Raw genomic sequence first — 18,776 nt, forward strand, 5'->3', positions numbered from 1 at the left:
TTTGGGCTGACAATTGATTTTGGCCTCGCACTCAACCTTTGCTATTTCTTTAGCAAGGGAAATTTCAGGCTGGTATCCTCCCTGTTTAAAGTCCCCCAGCTGGAACATTGACCGTAACTAATTAATGTCAACTTTGCCAGAAACACCATGTATACCAACAGATCCCTGAGATTATAGCTTTTTACCCAAAGAATAAGACCATTTAAATCGGCTGCTTTTCCCTAAAAATGTCCACTTTTGTCAAGATATTTTCTCAAATACAGTGTTAAAATTAATTAAAAAGAAAAAAAAAGTTGGAGAACGATATTTGTGACAAGCATTTAAGTATGCTTAATACAATTAAACATTCCTTTTCCTTTTTCCTAGTTGAAAAAAAGAAAAGGAAAAAAATGAGTCAAGCATTTGTTTGTAATGGTGAAATTGGGATTAATTGAATTGAATGTCTTGAAATGTCCATGATTAATAAACGAGTAGACATAAACATAATTGTACTACTTATCCTAAGAGCGATTCAACAAGTAAACGGATTTCTAATAGGGTCTATAATTAACTAACTGACTCATATAACTCATATTAATAGCACAATAATTACGTAAATAATACGTTTAAGATGTCGTATAAGTAAATTATCTTCAGAAGTATTTTCCTGTCCAAGCATAAATACGTGTTTTAGCATTGATTGCTTGGGAAGATGATACACTATTAACATTGCAAACCGGACACACGGTGTCCCATTCGTTAAAAACTAAAGTCTGGTACATATTATGCTACGATATTTATTTTCCATTATTAATATTTCCCATGGAGGTATAAGGTAGAGCTCCTTGATATTTCCCTTGTGAGTTGCGATCAGATTAAACAATACAATGTATAGTTTTACACATTGTACAGAAATTTTAATCATTTAAAAAATAAATAATATGTAATAAATTTGGAATAGTAGGTATTCAACCATTAACATCACCTACAGTCTTCACGCTTTTACCTAGACCAAAGCACGCTTCTGCATTAGAAATTAAAAACAAACATTCTTAAAAGCTTTGAAGATCTTCAACTGAGTTAGATCTTTAATTATGTTAGCTGTTAGCAAATTTAGCTTTTACTTTGAGACTGCGATACGCTTGTGGATTCGAAATTAAATACAAATATTGCTAATGGAGACTTCAACATCTCATCATTTACTCGTAAAATAGTAATAAGAAGTGCATGACATGAGTGTAGTGCGATAGGTTGAGTTAGGGCCTATAAGGCTAAAAAACATTACTTAATTTCATACACGAAAAGCCCACTCTGAGGCTTAGGTTTTGAGGCAATTGCCCCAAGGGATGGGTTAAGCTTGAACGAATCTACGAATGTTAAAAAACAGAGTGGAGCGGAGAGCAAGGAGCATAGATCTTTTTGCTCTCAGCTCTATGCAGTCTGAATTTGTCGCTTGCCTCTACCTGCTCCATGCTCTATATCTATAAGCTATGCTCTCTGCTCCAATAATTTGTTTTTAGCCTAAGCAAAACCTATTTACTCCTGTTTTTACTGTAACATCGTGTAACCTACGAGTCCACTAATCTGCTTAGGAAACAGTTGAAATCTAGCCTACAACCTAGCGTTTACAAGGCAGACCAAACTAGGATGTCTTGGGTTTAACTTTTCAGTAAGTTCACTTCCATTTCATTGGTCATCAAGCCAATGTTTGTCAAGCCATGGTGGCAGGTTCTTACCTTGACGGATATTTTGAACGAAGGCTTGTGATCGGGACCCATCCTGGCCAGTTCCCTATATTCAATCTTCTCATTGTGGTACCTCTCGTGTAGGATTGTCACCGAATTCTTGGGCTGTGTACCGGTAAGACTGATACTGGCATTGGTGCTGACAGCGGGGACTGCTGGCGGCTTCTGGGCATTCTTCCTAGGGATCTTCTGCTTAACAATATCTTCAGTAGGAGGGGCACCGCCTGCCACACGAAAAATGAACATCTTTAATGTAGTGTAGGTAAAATAAAGAAACAAATTATATGACTTATTTTGAAATAAAAATCTTCCCATGGAATAAATGTAAATGCAGTTTCTTTGTGTTATTATGTCACAACTTTGGTACTCACTGCAGCATTTGTAGGATTTTCCCAATATCTCAATAATCCTAAATTCCAATGTTTACCTACCATGCTGGCACCGGTCGCTATGTGCATTTATATGTCATAGCTACTCATTTTCCTCACGAGGCTGAGTGGGCCCCGCAACATGAACTACGCCCCGGACGGGAATGGATCCCGCAGCCTAGCGCTTACAAGGCAGACGCTCTACCTTCCTAGCTAACTGTCAGTTTACTTTTTAGAGACTAATGTAAGTATAAGGATAATAACTACATTATACATAGAACCTCCCTGAAACTATGGAGCCTTCTGAGAGGATATCACTTCAAGTTTTGCTATTTTATATTTAACTATAACTATATTCTACTGTACTGTAACTCTCAAACGGTTAATCTGATTTTGATTAAAATTGGCATGATAAATGAAGTAGATAAATAAAGATACTATTCCCTACGACCTACACTATCACTGTTGATATGTAGCTTCACTATGATACCAAGTCTTCAATATAAAGATTATAAAGGTTATCACTTACTGAGCGATGCAATTGGATTTCTCGACAGGTAGAGTTGAAATGCTGCTGAGGAATATTCGGATATCAGGCGTATTGTTAGAATCTAGGACTACATCAGGGATAGGAGAGTGTTTACTGTAGAGGTGTATCAGAGCAGCGCATGCTACGTTAGCCTTGGCCTCACGTTTACTCTTACCTGAAACATTCAAAATGTCAGACATGCTCGTAGTAAGGAGAGTGGAGTGAATCGTTTATAAATAAAAATTCTCTTCAGGGAGACATAAGGGACTCAATCACAAAGCGAAGGAACATGACCTCACTAAAAGAAAAGAACATTCAAGACCTCACTGGTAAAATATCTTGAAGGCTCACAGACACACACAGTGAAGGAAAAGACCAGAGGTTCGGTGGAAGAGCTGAGCTTTTGAAGGAGCTCTTAGAGCTCCTTCCAAACAAGAGAACTACATTACATGCTACATGTACTCTGGTTTTAAACTTTAAACACAAGATTTAAACGTGTCTAGAATTTTATTTAAAATTGCATATGTACGTCTGTAATCATACCGACTTCACATTTCTTTTTCTTGCATCAATATCAAAAATTTCAATCCGTCCCTGCTTGACTCTAATGGCAAAAGAAAATTATTGTAATCAAGGGTAATTCAATTTTAATATTGCGTTCCCAGGCGGAAAGTCGTATCGAACCCGCGACCTAGCACTTACAAGGCAGGCGCCCTACCTAACTAGGCTGGCGTATTGATACAATTTAATCCCGATTTGGCACATTCTATTACAGAAACGTACAGGTGTTCTTATGCGCCTGATACTAACGCACATGAAGTCTGAATAATTGTCTATTTTTTATCAGTAAAAAATACACTTGAGCTGCATTTATCAATCGTTGTGTAAAAGTCCTGTGTAGTAACACAGTGGGTAGTAAGTAGTGACTCAGGTGCGATTTGCCAATTGCATTTAAAATTAAACTGTGTTGTTACATGTTACAATTACATGGTTGCCTTTCATTTTCTTTAGGGTTTTATTGGCACAATGTCTAAAATACGTCAGAGAAAGTCCTGTGTAGTAACGCAGTGGGTAGTAAGTAGTGACTCAGGTTCGATTTGCAAATTGCATTTAAAATTTTAATAACAACCGTAAACTGTGTTGTTACATGTTACAATTACATGGTTGCCTTTCATTTTCTTTAGGGTTTTATTGGCACAATGTCTAAAATACGTCAGAGCTAAATCAATCCAATATTCTTGGCTGGTATGGGTAGAGTTTGTAGGTTGGTACCAAGAATGTGGTATTAAGATTTAAGACCACACAATCATGGTAAATACTGTCGTAAAACTCATGTATTCATGTAAACTCTCCAAGTATGCTCACTGTATGTCCATTATGTCCAAATGAACGTGTATTGTTTCTGTGGTTTAAGATTTCCATATTTCGGCATTGTAGTTACAATACGAAGTCATGTAAACTCTCCAAGTATGCACACTGTATGTCCATTATGTCCAAATGAACGTGTATTGTTTCTGTGGTTTAAGATTTCCATATTTCGGCATTGTAGTTACAATACGAAGTACCTACAGTCTTCCATTGTTATTTACACACTTTCTAAACCTGTAGAAATTTGTGTTCTCAATATGATGTGCTAAGAGGAGTTGACAATGTTTGCATGATTTCAAATTCTTGTTGTTTAGTTTTCACTTTCATCAGAGGAAAGTTACGCTTTCGTATTACCGTATGAAGAATATAAAGAAGTATGAAGAATACTGGGTACTCATATTTAGTTAGTTTGCAGCTTAACTCCATACACAAAAAGCTCACTCTGAGGCTTAGGTGTTTCGGCAATTGCCCCCAAGGGATGGGTTAAGCTTATACGAATCTAAGTTAACGTATATACTCGATTAGACTAGCTAGGTACTTCATTGTCCTCAAGAGGCTGAGTGCACCCCGAACTCCAAGCACAGAGCCGAAAAAAATTCGATCCCACCGGAAATGAAAACCCGGGTCCTCCGCCGTGCAAGCCTGGGTGTCTGGTGTGATACCCACTATCGGAGGCTACCACACTTTACCTTGTCTATTTTACAACACATTACCTTGTCGAGGTTTCGAATTTCTCCTCTGATAGTATGCATTGCTGTTGTTGTAAAAATATCTTCTTCTCATTATACGAACTGTTCCAAATCAGGAAGATTTCTTAATATTCAAGGTCAATGGTAATGAGCTTAACTGACGGAAAGACTAAGGGCAATTTTTCAGCAAAAATATAAAAATAATGTCTTTTGTAGCTAAACACAACAAAAATAGGTAATTAGGTATAATGGGTAGGTTTTTTTTCTTCAATTTTATTAAAATATTATTTTAAATTATTATCTACTAAGAAATTACCTAGCTATCTAGCTGTTAGCTCATAGAAGTAGATAACGTTAATAATTAATTGAATTGTAAAGTTAAGAGTTGGTAACGAAGGATAAGGTAAATTACCAAATTATACGTAGATTAGGTAATAGATCAATAAATAATAAAGCAGTTTCCAAATATTTGTTTGAATTGTCTCGGAAAATCTCTTCCCATAAAGTTTTCTTAAGAGCAAATTTTAAATCCCACAAAGCACTGGCTGTAGGTAATTAGTTTCTAAACACAGGTAGGTACTGTAGGTAGTTACTTAATGGAGGGAAAATACCGAAAATTAGGTAAAAACACTGAACCGCTCGCGCTAGTTGGAAAAGCTAAATTTCAGTCGTAGAACTGATAATCACGATACCTATTCACGAATTCATCGCGTTAACAGTCTAAAAAACTCAGTACACAGATCAGTCTAGCGCGCGAACAACTGACCACTCGAGCGGTATGTTGTTGACTGACTCACTGACTGTTTCCTGTCGGTGGGACCTCATCAAGTGTTGCCCAGATTAAACTCATTGGTGGCGATCCGGAGATTAGAGCTGCATTCGGGTTCACACAGAATGATATGTTTTCTACAAGTTAAACACGGCATTGTAGGAACGTATGAGCATAATTGAAATCTCAGTGCCGACGCGTTTGTTCTGGTGAGGTGAACACTGGTCGCTCTAATAGTGCAATAGTCCTAAACAAAAATGGACGCGGCACACAAGGGATCAAGAAGAGATATCTCCAGAGTCCCAACACTTCGAAAGCTGAAATTCTGTAGGAACCTTCCTCATACGTCTTGGATGTGCAAAAAGAGAGGACTTTGCCGAAATCTAAACAAATCTCGAGTTATCCGTGGCAAAACAAGGGTAACCTGCTAGTTTTCTTCTTTCTTCGCCTTTTCCGTGTTCAGGCGGGGTCGGCGTTTTTCGTCAGCCTCTCAATCAGCCCTAGGGTAATTGCTTTGGGCTGACATTTGGTCAAGTGATACTATCCCCGTCCTACGTGAGCCAGTAGGGCCGTTATGACGTTTCTTGCTAGACAATTGATTTCTTTTCGAAACTATTTGATTTGGGCGTCCTATGTAAACACGCTACATGCGTGCTATCGAGTATCGACACATGCTGCCTGTTTGAAATTAAAATAGGTATCAAAAATAACCTACATAAATGTATTTGATGGCAACTTTAAAGTTTCTAGAATCGAACCCATGACCCCCTAAGTACATAATTAGTAAGTGGTCAATACTGGACCTAAATCCAGTATTGATATCTATTTCCCTTTTAGCCAATTTCCATGGTAGCTACCTACCTACCTACTTTTTTTTACAATAATCAAAAGGTGCTTAATAATATAACCAAAATGATCAGAAGAGCCATTAGCTATAGAAATAACTCACTTTGTTTTGTTTGGGTGGAGTTTCCGTTGTGCATTTGTTGTTCAAACCTAATCAGTTTTCCTGATTAGCAGAAGCAAAATAGAAATATTGCATATATGTAGGTTGTAGGTAACTGATAAAACCCATGACAGATTTCACAGTGGAACTAAGTAGGGATTATCTATGTAACAAATGAATCACTTGGATGGAAAAAAAAAGCATCACCCTGATATGTATGTCCCAATGACATTCCATTCTCACCAGGAGAGCGTAAATGTTGGAGTTATCTCTGTTTTGTGCTGATATGCTGACTATGCTGCCTGATATATTTATCTATCTACTCATCCTTCTATAGATATGTTTATTACTTACTTAATTTCTGTGTCACTCCCTCTATTTCTTTCATATTTTTTTTCTCTCTCTAGATTTTCCTCTTTTAAAAAATGCTATTGCAAATTGCAACAAGCTTAGCTCTAGAGATGAATTAAATTGCTAAAAAAAAAAAAAAAAAAAAAAAAAAAAAAAAAAAAGAGAGGCCCAAAAAAAATTTTAGTCCTTTCTATTCCAAAGTGGGTTTGATGCAAACCCAACATGAACTGAATGTGTGTTTTTCATTTCACTTCCCTTCCTGGCATATAATGTCTTCTAGTGAACATGGCATGTGACTTTGGATCCTAAATTCTGGAAGTGACTTTGGACTTTTTTTTTCTAATTTCTCTGGATGTCATGTTTGTTAAATTTCCACAATTTTTACCCCCACTCCTGACACAGAGTGAATGTTGAGAGGATGCTGTGTCAATGTGGCCATTGTGGCATACGCAAGAAAAACAGGCCTTGAATGTACAAGTTTCCAATTGATTGTGAACTGAAGTTGGTACTTGTGCAGAAGTCATGTCCATGGAATATTGCTACCAAAGGAACTGGCACAAATGAGCAGTGACCCTAGTTAGGTTAAACACAAGAAGGCGTTTTCACAATTACTTAGAGCAGTGTTTAAAGTTATTTTAGGGTTAGGTTAAATACAAAAAGGAGCTTTTCTTTTCCACGGACATGACTTCTGCATAATTACCCTGAAGTTAAGCAACATTGTACATAGTTGATATCCATATGGGTGCCCATCTGGCCAGTTGTGTGCTCCTGGCTTTTCCCAAACCGATGTGACTTCTGCACAAGTACTGCTTTTAATACTACTGGGTGGTAGCCCAAATCAAGGTAATGAATATGTTGTTTACCTGTTTTCTTCTTGCCTCGGGGTACTCTTGCCATTTTGTCGATAAAATTGCCCAAAGAGATTGCCTTCACTGATGTCATCTGCCTCCTTAACAGACTGAACCCAAACACTGAAGTGACATTGCGAACGTACAGAAATTAGCACAGGAAAAGTTAGTCTACATTCTACAAGTGCACGAAAAATAAAATAAAAGGGTTTTCTTGTGTAATATCGAATATTACGCCAAATGCAAATATTGCAAATGCCCCAAATGGTCAAAAACTTTGCAAAGTGCGAAATTTTTCATGGAACGGGGGCCCGTTTTTCGAACCGATGTTTACATTTGAGAAACTAGCCATAAAATCACATTTGGCAGAACCGAGCCTAGACTGCCATTTGTTTACATGGCAGCTCATTTTTTAGCCGCGAATGTTTCAAATTTGTAAAATTCAACATTTTCAACAGTGAACAGCGGCAGACGACAGGAGTGGACTGAAATAAATGGCCCTTTAGGCGTTTTTCTCATCTTGAATTTAATTTTCAACGTTCTTTTTGTGTGTTACCTACCTAAAAGTTTATCTCACTTCTCTTTACTTCATCCCCAAAAATGTCAGACGACGAGGATGTGATTTATGTGAAGAAACAGAACACTGTGCACTATGGATCTCTCGAGGAACAAGAAAGGAAACGTCTGGCTGCAAATAAAGATGTGGATGATGACCAAGAGAAGTACACCAATGTGCACACTTCTAATGGTAAGTTCAACCAGGCAGCATCTGACAATATCAGCAAAATTTGACACAGTTTGAAAGCTAGAGCAAAATTAAATTCTTAAATTGATTTGCTCATCCCTTATAGGTGTAAGTACTCACCTTCATCTCACATTTCAAGTCTAGCTCAAATGTTTCTTGAATTACACATGCAAGTAGCTTAGTCAAAAAAAAAGAAGAAAAATAGAAGTAGAAAGTAAAAATCTACCAAAATTGAGCCTCTGAGCCCAAGATTTTTCTCAGTTATCCAATATTTAATACCTTTGTCTATTCTTTTTCATAACAGTGTACATGGAAATTGATGATGAAATGGCTAAAGACAAGCAAGCCCTTCTACAGGAATTTGAAAGACGGAAGAAAGCCAGGCATGTCAATGTTTCCACGGATGATAATCAAGTGAAGCTAAACTTGCGTCAACTTGGGGAACCAATTTGTTTGTTTGGAGAAGGCCCTGCTGAAAGGAGAAGTCGGCTGAGAGATCTTCTGTCAAGGTATATTGTTACACGAAGATTTCGTACCTCTTACATCTGAGGGCTGAGATATTAGCTAAAGTGAAACAATTTTTATTAGGACTATAGTTCTGAAATATTGGGTACTGTAAAATGTCTAAACATAAATAAAAAATACCTATCTCTAGTCTACAGTAATACTTACTGTCTAGTCTAGGGCACAATATTGATGTCTAGCCTGTAACTGGAAGCAAGAATTCGAAATTTAGGTTCCTACTGTACAGAAATTAGCACAGGAAAAGTTAGTCTACATTCTACAAGTGCACGAAAAATAAAATAAAAGGGTTTTCTTGTGTAATATCGAATATTACGCCAAATGCAAATATTGCAAATGCCCCAAATGGTCAAAAACTTTGCAAAGTGCGAAATTTTTCATGGAACGGGGGCCCGTTTTTCGAACCGATGTTTACATTTGAGAAACTAGCCATAAAATCACATTTGGCAGAACCGAGCCTAGACTGCCATTTGTTTACATGGCAGCTCATTTTTTAGCCGCGAATGTTTCAAATTTGTAAAATTCAACATTTTCAACAGTGAACAGCGGCAGACGACAGGAGTGGACTGAAATAAATGGCCCTTTAGGCGTTTTTCTCATCTTGAATTTAATTTTCAACGTTCTTTTTGTGTGTTACCTACCTAAAAGTTTATCTCACTTCTCTTTACTTCATCCCCAAAAATGTCAGACGACGAGGATGTGATTTATGTGAAGAAACAGAACACTGTGCACTATGGATCTCTCGAGGAACAAGAAAGGAAACGTCTGGCTGCAAATAAAGATGTGGATGATGACCAAGAGAAGTACACCAATGTGCACACTTCTAATGGTAAGTTCAACCAGGCAGCATCCGACAATATCAGCAAAATTTGACACAGTTTGAAAGCTAGAGCAAAATTAAATTCTTAAATTGATTTGCTCATCCCTTATAGGTGTAAGTACTCACCTTCATCTTACATTTCAAGTCTAGCTCAAATGTTTCTTGAATTACACATGCAAGTAGCTTAGTCAAAAAAAAAAGAAGAAAATAGAAGTAGCTTAGTCAAAAAAAAGAAAAAAAATAGAAGTAGAAAGTATAAATGTACCAAAATTGAGCCTCTGAGCCCAAGATTTTTCTCAGTCATCCAATATCTAATACCTTTGTCTATTCTTTTTCATAACAGTGTACATGGAAATTGATGATGAAATGGCCAAAGACAAGCAAGCCCTTCTGCAGGAATTTGAAAGACGGAAGAAAGCCAGGCATGTCAATGTTTCCACGGATGATAATCAAGTGAAGCTGAACTTGCGTCAACTTGGGGAACCAATTTGTTTGTTTGGAGAAGGTCCTGCTGAAAGGAGAAGTCGGCTGAGAGATCTTCTGTCAAGGTGTAAACTCTCCAAGTATGCACACTGTATGTCCATTATGTCCAAATGAACGTGTATTGTTTCTGTGGTTTAAGATTTCCATATTTCGGCATTGTAGTTACAATACGAAGTACAGTCTTCCATTGTTATTTTACACACTTTCTAAACCTGTAGAAATTTGTGTTCTCAATATATGATGTGCTAAGAGGAGTTGACAATGTTTGCATGATTTCAAATTCTTGTTGTTTAGTTTTCACTTTCATCAGAGGAAAGTTACGCTTTCGTATCAGCGTATTACCGTATGAAGAATATAAAGAAATATGAAGAATAGTTGGTACTTATATTTAGTTAGGTTTGCAGCTTAACTTCATACACAAAAAGCCCACTCTGAGGCTTAGGTGTTTCGGCCATTGCCCCCAAGGGATGGGTTAAGCTTATACGAATCTAAGTTAAGGTATATACTCGATTAGACTAGCTAGGTACCTCATTGTCCTCACGAGGCTGAGTGCACCCTGAACTCCAAGCACAGAGCCGAAAAAAATCGATCCCACCGGAAATGGGGTCCTCCGACGTGCAAGCCTGGGTGTCTGGTGTGATACCCACTATCGGAGGCCGGAGGCTACCGCATTGAAACCACACTTTACCTTGTCTATTTTACAACACATTACCTTGTCGAGGTTTCGAATTTCTCCTCTGATAGTATGCATTGTTGTTGTTGTAAAAATATCTTCTTCTCATTATACGAACTGTTCCAAATCAGGAAGATTTCTTAATATTCAAGGTCAATGGTAATGAGCTTACTTTTTTTACCAATCTTCATTAAGGAAAGACAGAGTTCAATCGCCGTCCACAGTAGGCCTAAACGAAAATAATAATAAATAAATGTTCATTAATGGAAGTTTTTTGATTCTGCAGAATATTCCCTGGCCAAAGCTAAAGAGCGACTGGCGAAAGCTAAAGAACACTTGCACATACCCGAGGCTACACGCACGGCTCGGAATCAGGAGCTGCAGAAACATCTGACCTCGCTTTCCATCTATTGCAGTCAAGTGGGTGACACACGGCCCATTTCCTACTGCAGCTTCAGTCCTGACTCCCAGCATGTGGCCACAGCTTCCTGGTAAGTTTTCTATTTGTTATCAGTAGGGCCATCAGCTTTAATAAACGCCCTTTGTCACTGCGAACTGGATAGATCTTTTGTGACATTTCTATCAAAGTACCTTTTTTTTCAATGGTTTGTTAGAGGTCAGAGGGAACAGTAACAGTGGAGGTCTTATCCTCCCGTAATAGAAGAGAAAAAGCCGGCCCTTCCAATAACGAACCTTATCTGTTTAGGATAATATTCATATTCACCTCAGGTGAGAATTGAACCCGCGACCTAAAGCTTACACTTACAAAGCAGGCGCGCTACCTTCCAAGATATAAATTCTACTCCTTAGCCAGCCTTATGGTTTAGAAGTAGAATTTATTTGTTCAGAGTATTATGTTGTTTTTTTTTTTTTTTACCTTTTTACACCAACCTCAGTGGTGCAGTGTTTAACGTGTTGGACATTGGATCTGGAGGTAGGTGATTCGATCCCAAGTCAAGTCAGAAAATTTATCCAGGTGTAATAATTGGGGAACAATATTTGTGACGAGCATTAGGTAGTATTAATCACTGTGTTTTTCAATCCCTCGATATTCCAATTGATCATATTCAAGATTATGTATTTCTTACTTTTACCTCTACTTCTGGGTGACTTTGTTTTCACTTGATGATGTATAGTGGTTAATAAATCTGCAGAGTTGGTGGAAAGGTCTTGAGGAACAGGTACATTGTTGGATTTACTTTTGAGAGAAAGCAGGAAATCTCTTTGATATTGTATTTTACACATTTTGATATTTTCTGTATTGTTTATCCAAAACTTCTTGTGTAAACTTGATCCAAATACTTTCCAAAATAAAAGGTTTTGAAAACAAAGTAAGATCAAAGCAATTTTGATATAAAAGAAAAGAAGTAGGTACATTTTTAAAAAGAATTTCTACATAATTTTAATTTCAAATTTTTTGGAGAAAAAAAAAGATCGCGAGAGCAGCGCTACCGTCCAGTGCAGCTGCCCACGAAACTAAATGTCCCCAAATCCATCATGTACCAATCTTGTATTTTTATTCTGTACCAAATTTTGTGTATTTCATGTAAATAAATGCTATAGCTTTGAGCTATGAAACTGTTAATAATAATAATTAGGTAGTATTATTAACACAATTAAAAATTTCTTATTTACCCCCCTCCCTTTCAGGAGTGGCCTGTGCAAGCTATGGACAGTGCCCGAATGTGAACTGGTGCAAACATTCCGTGGTCACGATTGTAACGTGGGTGCCATCGAGTTCCATCCGCTGCCGTCAGAGGGCGCTGTGTGTTCCTTAGCGTCCTGTGCTCAGGATGGAAGTGTCAAGTTGTGGTCCCTGGACAAGTAAGTGTACAGTAGGGATATTAATAGAATAAGGTTAACGCCGGAGGCGATCTCTACCATCTAACTTCATGATTATGTGGTCAGATCATAGAAATTCTCTCCTTTCATCTGCATCACGTGTCCTGCCCGTTTCCATTTAACTTTTTTGCTATTAATATTTTGCCAAACTTCTAATTTGCATAATCTCATCTACTTCCTGATTTGAGATTTTATCAGACCATTATTTTTTACTTATTTGTGTCCGATTTCACGTCATAAACTGTTAGTATAATGGAACAACTTGTTCTATGTTGACAGTCTAAATAAAGCACTACTTATACTTATTATAAATTGATATTTTCCCTCATTTTCAGGGACACGCCACTCGCAAATCTAGAAGGCCACGAGCCGTTCCGAGTATCTCGTATCAAGTTTCACCCCAGTGGTAGATTTCTGGGTACATGCTGTTGGGATCATTCATGGCGGTTGTGGGATTTGAACCAAGGACAGGAGGTTCTGCACCAGGAAGGCCATGGCAAACCATTTCCAGGGACACGCCGCTTGCCAATCTAGAAGGCCACGAGCCGTTCCGAGTATCTCGTATCAAGTTTCACCCCAGTGGTAGATTCCTGGGTACATGCTGTTGGGATCATTCATGGCGGTTGTGGGATTTGAACCAAGGACAGGAGGTTCTGCACCAGGAAGGCCATGGCAAACCCGTGTACTGTATGAGCTTCCAGGGTGATGGCTCTGTGGTAAGAGACTTTTCTTAAACATTTCTTTATACAATTGAAGGAATTTTAACAGTAAAGTCCTACCTCGGTAAGACTTTAATTCCTCGTGTATTCCTCGTGTGACCTTGGCAGTTAAAAGCTTATACTTCTCTGTAAAATTCAGTTATAGGTTATAGCGGACGAAGTTCACAGAAAATCCTGGAAGAGTTCATAGGATTGTTTCAAATTTTAACCCGTGGTAAATTATGCTCTTTCTCGAGTACCTGATTGTACCGAAGAAGTACCTACAGACATCAACATTTTCAGCTCAAAGGAAATTAATAATGATCGTACTGAAAAAAAAGAAAGAAAGAAAGAAATGCAATACTGTGGTTTGAGAAAACACAAAAAAAAGCAGCGTCCCCCTAATTTTGACACCTAGTGCATTATGTCCAGTATCTTTAAGATAAACCAATATGATATTGTTCCCCCAGGTGGCGACAGGAGGTCTGGATGCGTTTGGCCGGGTGTGGGATCTCCGCACGGGGCGATGTATCATGTTCCTAGAGGGACATCTGAAGAGTGTGTTCTCTGTCGATTTCTCCCCGGATGGCTACCATTTGGCCACGGGCAGCGAAGATAACGCCGTGAAAATATGGGACCTGCGCAAGAGACGTCTGGTTTATACGATCCCTGCGCATATGAATCTTGTGTCCCAGTGTCGGTAAGGCTTCTTTTAATATTTGGGGGCACGGTTATCCCAGTGGTAATGCGCTTGCTTGTCATACAGAAGGTCCCGGGTTCGAATCCCACCATCGACAAAAAAATTTACACTCGTTTTTCGATTGCAAATATTTCAACAAGTTATTTTCTGGTTTTCTCGTGTTGACCGAGTACCTAAATGGGAAGCATTGTGTCTCTTCTCGCCCATCTGATGAGAGGCATACTGTAGGTTTAAGAGGTTCGATAGAGGGAGCTGTAGCTGCTGAGGTCTTATCGTCCCGAAAGCGAAAAGAGAATGAAGACAGGATAGGAGAAAGTCAGCCATTCCGAGAACGAACTTATCTAATTTTATCGACAAAATGGCAAGAGTACCCCGAGGCAAGAAGAAAACAGGTAAACAACATATTCATTACCTTGATTTGGGCTACCACCCAGTAGTATTAACCTTTTGCGTACAGAATCAATTTCACCAGAATCGCTCTTACGGTAGGATTCATGTCCCACATGAAACTCAACCACCCAGTACAAAAGCAGTAAGTACTTGTGCAGAAGTCACATCGGTTTGGGAAAAGCCAGGAGCACACAACTGGCCAGATGGGCACCCATATGGATATCAACTATGTAAAGCAGTACTTGTGCAGAAGTCACATCGGTTTGGGAAAAGCCAGGAGCACACAACTGGCCAGATGGGCACCCATATGGATATCAACTATGTACAATGTTGCTTAACTTCAGGGTAATTATGCAGAAGTCATGTCCGTGGAAAAGAAAAGCTCCTTTTTGTATTTAACCTAACCCTAAAATAACTTTAAACACTGCTCTAAGTAATTGTGAAAACGCCTTCTTGTGTTTAACCTAACTAGGGTCACTGCTCATTTGTGCCAGTTCCTTTGGTAGCAATATTCCATGGACATGACTTCTGCACAAGTACCAACTTCAGTTCACAATCCTAAACACTGCTCTAAGTAATTGTGAAAACACCTTCTTGTGTTTAACCTAACCAGGGTCACTGCTCATTTGTGCCAGTTCCTTTGGTAGCAATATTCCATGGACATGACTTCTGCACAAGTACCAACTTCAGTTCACAATCCTATATTACATCGAACAATAATCAAGTTTCTCTAACCTCGGGGACAAAAATGCAAATATCTAAAAAATAAAAACTAGTTAGGCAGAGACTTAAAAATATATGAATAAATATACAACAAAGAGGAAGGACTCTTAAGAGGAAGGACTTATGAACAAAATGAAGAATGATGCACAAGATCGAGAAAGCTGGAGAAGGTTCTGCTGAAACCTGTCATATGACAGATCTACTATTATATATACAACAAAACATATGAAATATTTAATAGCAAACTCTTGCATTTATTTTATTTTACAAATATTTTCAATGCACACTTACTTTCTGAAGTCAGAGGAGGACACGGAAAGTAATGTAAGTAAGACCAGCCACTCACTATCAGGTAGACCTGACGACAGGTACATCTGATCAGGTCTACCTAACAGTGTGTTTGTGCTCATCAGGTGTCAAGTATACCTCATCAGGTGTACGTATCTGTCAGGTCTACCCGATAGTGAGTGGCTGGCTTAAGTTCAGAAGTCTGTGATTAACATAGGGTAAATCACTCCCATAAGGACCTTACTCTGGCGCCCATAGCTTGAACGTTCTATCGTAAGAACTGGTCACAATATACTTGGAATCCGGAGATATATCCAATCCCATCACTTTGTTATCGTGGCCAGACAGTGTGTTGAGAGGTTGCCAAGTCTTGTTACTCCACACGCGTGCAGTGTTGTCATACGATGCACTCACCAGGTAATCCCCCCGTCCTGGCTGATATCTGGAATGTAGAAATAAATTTAGTTAATCCTTAGCCGGCCTAATTATCTTGAAAGGTTGCTCGGAAGATAGCGGGTTCGATTCACGCCTGGGGCGGATTTTATCTTAAACAGATAGGGCAGTAGGAAGGTAAAATGAATCATAAAATAGCCAGCCTAGGGAGCTTGGAAGTTAGCACATCTGCCCTGTAAGTGCTAGGTCGCGGGTTCGATTCCCGAACGGGATGGATTTTATCCTAATCAGATAAGTTCGTTCTCGGAATGGCTGACTTTCTCCTATCCTGTCTTCATTCTCTTTTCGCTTTCGGGACGATAAGACCTCAGCAGCTATAGCTCCCTCTATCGAACCTCTTAAACCTGCAGTATGCCTCTCATCAGATGGGCGAGAAGAGACACAATGCTTCCCATTTAGGTACTCGGTCAACACGAGAAAACCAGACAATAACCTGTTGAAATATTTGCAATCGAAAAACGAGTGCAAATTTTTGTCGATGGTGGGATTCGAACCCGGGACCTTCTGCATGGCGCAAGCGCATTACCACTGGGCTAACCCTGCCCCCAAATATTAAAAAAAAGCCTTACCGACACTGGGACACAAGATTCATATGCGCGGGGATCGTATAAACCAGACGTCTCTTGCGCAGGTCCCATATTTTGACGGCGTTATCTTCGCTGCCCGTGGCCAAATGGTAGCCATCCGGGGAGAAATCGACAGAGAACACACTCTTCAGATGTCCCTCTAGGAACTGTGAAATCTGTCACTAGTTTTATCAGTTACCTACATATATGCAATATTTCTATTTTGCTTCCGCTAATCAGGAAAACTGATTAGGTTTGAACAACAAATGCACAACGGAAACTCCACCCAAACAAAACAAAGTGAGTTATTTCTATAGCTAATGGCTCTTCTGATCATTTTGGTTATATTATTAAGCACCTTTTGATTATTGTAAAAAAAAGTAGGTAGGTAGGTAGCTACCATGGAAATTGGCTAAAAGGGAAATAGATATCAATACTGGATTTAGGTCCAGTATTGACCACTTACTAATTATGTACTTAGGGGGTCATGGGTTCGATTCTAGAAACTTTAAAGTTGCCATCAAATACATTTATGTAGGTTATTTTTGATACCTATTTTAATTTCAAACAGGCAGCATGTGTCGATACTCGATAGCACGCATGTAGCGTGTTTACATAGGACGCCCAAATCAAATAGTTTCGAAAAGAAATCAATTGTCTAGCAAGAAACGTCATAACGGCCCTACTGGCTCACGTAGGACGGGGATAGTATCACTTGACCAAATGTCAGCCCAAAGCAATTACCCTAGGGCTGATTGAGAGGCTGACGAAAAACGCCGACCCCGCCTGAACACGGAAAAGGCGAAGAAAGAAGAAAACTAGCAGGTTACCCTTGTTTTGCCACGGATAACTCGAGATTTGTTTAGATTTCGGCAAAGTCCTCTCTTTTTGCACATCCAAGACGTATGAGGAAGGTTCCTACAGAATTTCAGCTTTCGAAGTGTTGGGACTCTGGAGATATCTCTTCTTGATCCCTTGTGTGCCGCGTCCATTTTTGTTTAGGACTATTGCACTATTAGAGCGACCAGTGTTCACGTTACCCTTGTTTTGCCACGGATAACTCGAGATTTGTTTAGATTTCGGCAAAGTCCCCTCTTTTTGCACATCCACGACATATTGGGAAGGTTCCTACCGAATTTCAGCTTTCCAAGTGTTGAGACTCTGGAGATATCTCTTCTTGATCCCTTGTGTGCCGCGTCCATTTTTGTTTAGGACTATTGCACTATTAGAGCGACCAGTGTTCACCTCACCAGAACAAACGCGTCGGCACTGAGATTTCAATTATGCTCATACGTTCCTACAATGCCGTGTTTAACTTGTAGAAAACATATCATTCTGTGTGAACCCGAATGCAGCTCTAATCTCCGGATCGCCACCAATGAGTTTAATCTGGGCAACACTTGATGAGGTCCCACCGACAGGAAACAGTCAGTGAGTCAGTCAACAACATACCGCTCGAGTGGTCAGTTGTTCGCGCGCTAGACTGATCTGTGTACTGAGTTTTTTAGACTGTTAACGCGATGAATTCGTGAATAGGTATCGTGATTATCAGTTCTACGACTGAAATTTAGCTTTTCCAACTAGCGCGAGCGGTTCAGTGTTTTTACCTAATTTTCGGTATTTTCCCTCCATTAAGTAACTACCTACAGTACCTACCTGTGTTTAGAAACTAATTACCTACAGCCAGTGCATAGGAAAGAGGTTTGATAGAAGATAGACGGAACTGTAACAGCTAAAGTCTTATCGTCTTGAAATCGAAGAGACAAGGTCAATTTGATTACAATGATTTGATTATCTTCCCTCCCCGAGTTTTGCAGCTGAAGTGGTGCACACAGCTGCTACCCAACTCTATCAGAGTTACTTCCCTCCTCACGGATCTCTACATTGATGTGCTTGAGAGTTTGAACCCCGGGATTGGCAATATTATTTCCTCCGCTCTCAAGCTAAAGTCTTATCGTCTTGAAATCGAAGAGACAAGGTCAATTTGATTATAATGATTTGATTATCTTCCCTCCCCGTGTTTTGCAGCTGAAGTGGTGCACACAGCTGCTACCCAACTCTATCGGAGTTACTTCCCTCCTCACGGATCTCTACATTGATGTGCTTGAGAGTTTGAACCCCGGGATTGGCAATATTATTTCCTCCGCTCTCAAGGAGCAAGTGGAGCCCATTCCTCTACTCCTGGATATTCAGAAGTTGACGTTCAAGTTTGATAGTGACCTCCATGCCATGGTGTTGAATCAGAAAGGTCAGTTTAGGACTTTAAGAACGGGGTTGAGTC

General features: G+C 39.2%; 3 protein-coding genes across 5 annotated transcripts; 1 reads left to right on the forward strand and 2 right to left on the reverse strand.

Annotated features, from left to right (window-relative positions):
* Positions 1-1,620: 1,620 nt before the first annotated feature.
* LOC103511559 lies at positions 1,621-9,225 on the reverse strand. Of its 3 annotated transcripts, XM_026825296.1 has the most exons (3): positions 9,149-9,225; positions 7,608-7,800; positions 1,623-1,948 (listed from the first exon to the last, which is right to left on the reverse strand). In XM_026825296.1, exons 2-3 carry the CDS (start codon positions 7,684-7,686, stop codon positions 1,638-1,640), a joined length of 390 nt encoding a protein of 129 aa, XP_026681097.1. In that variant the 5' UTR covers positions 7,687-7,800; positions 9,149-9,225; the 3' UTR covers positions 1,623-1,637. The 3 variants fall into 3 exon arrangements, with proteins under 3 accessions (XP_026681098.1, XP_026681097.1, XP_026681096.1); XM_026825297.1 differs by lacking the exons at positions 7,608-7,800; positions 9,149-9,225 and adding an exon at positions 4,703-6,859 and having other exon boundaries at positions 1,621-1,948; XM_026825295.1 differs by lacking the exon at positions 9,149-9,225 and having other exon boundaries at positions 7,608-7,906.
* LOC103511560 (U4/U6 small nuclear ribonucleoprotein Prp4-like) lies at positions 8,053-14,097 on the forward strand. The gene is made up of 8 exons (XM_026825283.1): positions 8,053-8,340; positions 8,642-8,869; positions 9,548-9,688; positions 10,023-10,132; positions 11,106-11,326; positions 12,486-12,659; positions 13,189-13,393; positions 13,846-14,097. The coding sequence occupies exons 1-8, from the start codon at positions 8,193-8,195 to the stop codon at positions 14,077-14,079; spliced, it is 1,461 nt and encodes a 486-aa protein (XP_026681084.1). The 5' UTR covers positions 8,053-8,192; the 3' UTR covers positions 14,080-14,097.
* A 1,317-nt stretch (positions 14,098-15,414) lies between these two features.
* LOC103511561 (U4/U6 small nuclear ribonucleoprotein Prp4-like) lies at positions 15,415-17,097 on the reverse strand. Its single transcript, XM_008476287.3, has 3 exons — positions 17,065-17,097; positions 16,499-16,662; positions 15,415-15,918 (listed from the first exon to the last, which is right to left on the reverse strand). Exons 1-3 carry the CDS (start codon positions 17,095-17,097, stop codon positions 15,717-15,719), a joined length of 399 nt encoding a protein of 132 aa, XP_008474509.1. The 3' UTR covers positions 15,415-15,716.
* Positions 17,098-18,776: the final 1,679 nt, after the last annotated feature.

This window comes from Diaphorina citri, unplaced genomic scaffold (genome assembly GCF_000475195.1).
Source record: "Diaphorina citri unplaced genomic scaffold, Diaci psyllid genome assembly version 1.1 scaffold727, whole genome shotgun sequence".
NCBI classification, from domain to species: Eukaryota; Metazoa; Arthropoda; class Insecta; order Hemiptera; family Psyllidae; genus Diaphorina; species Diaphorina citri.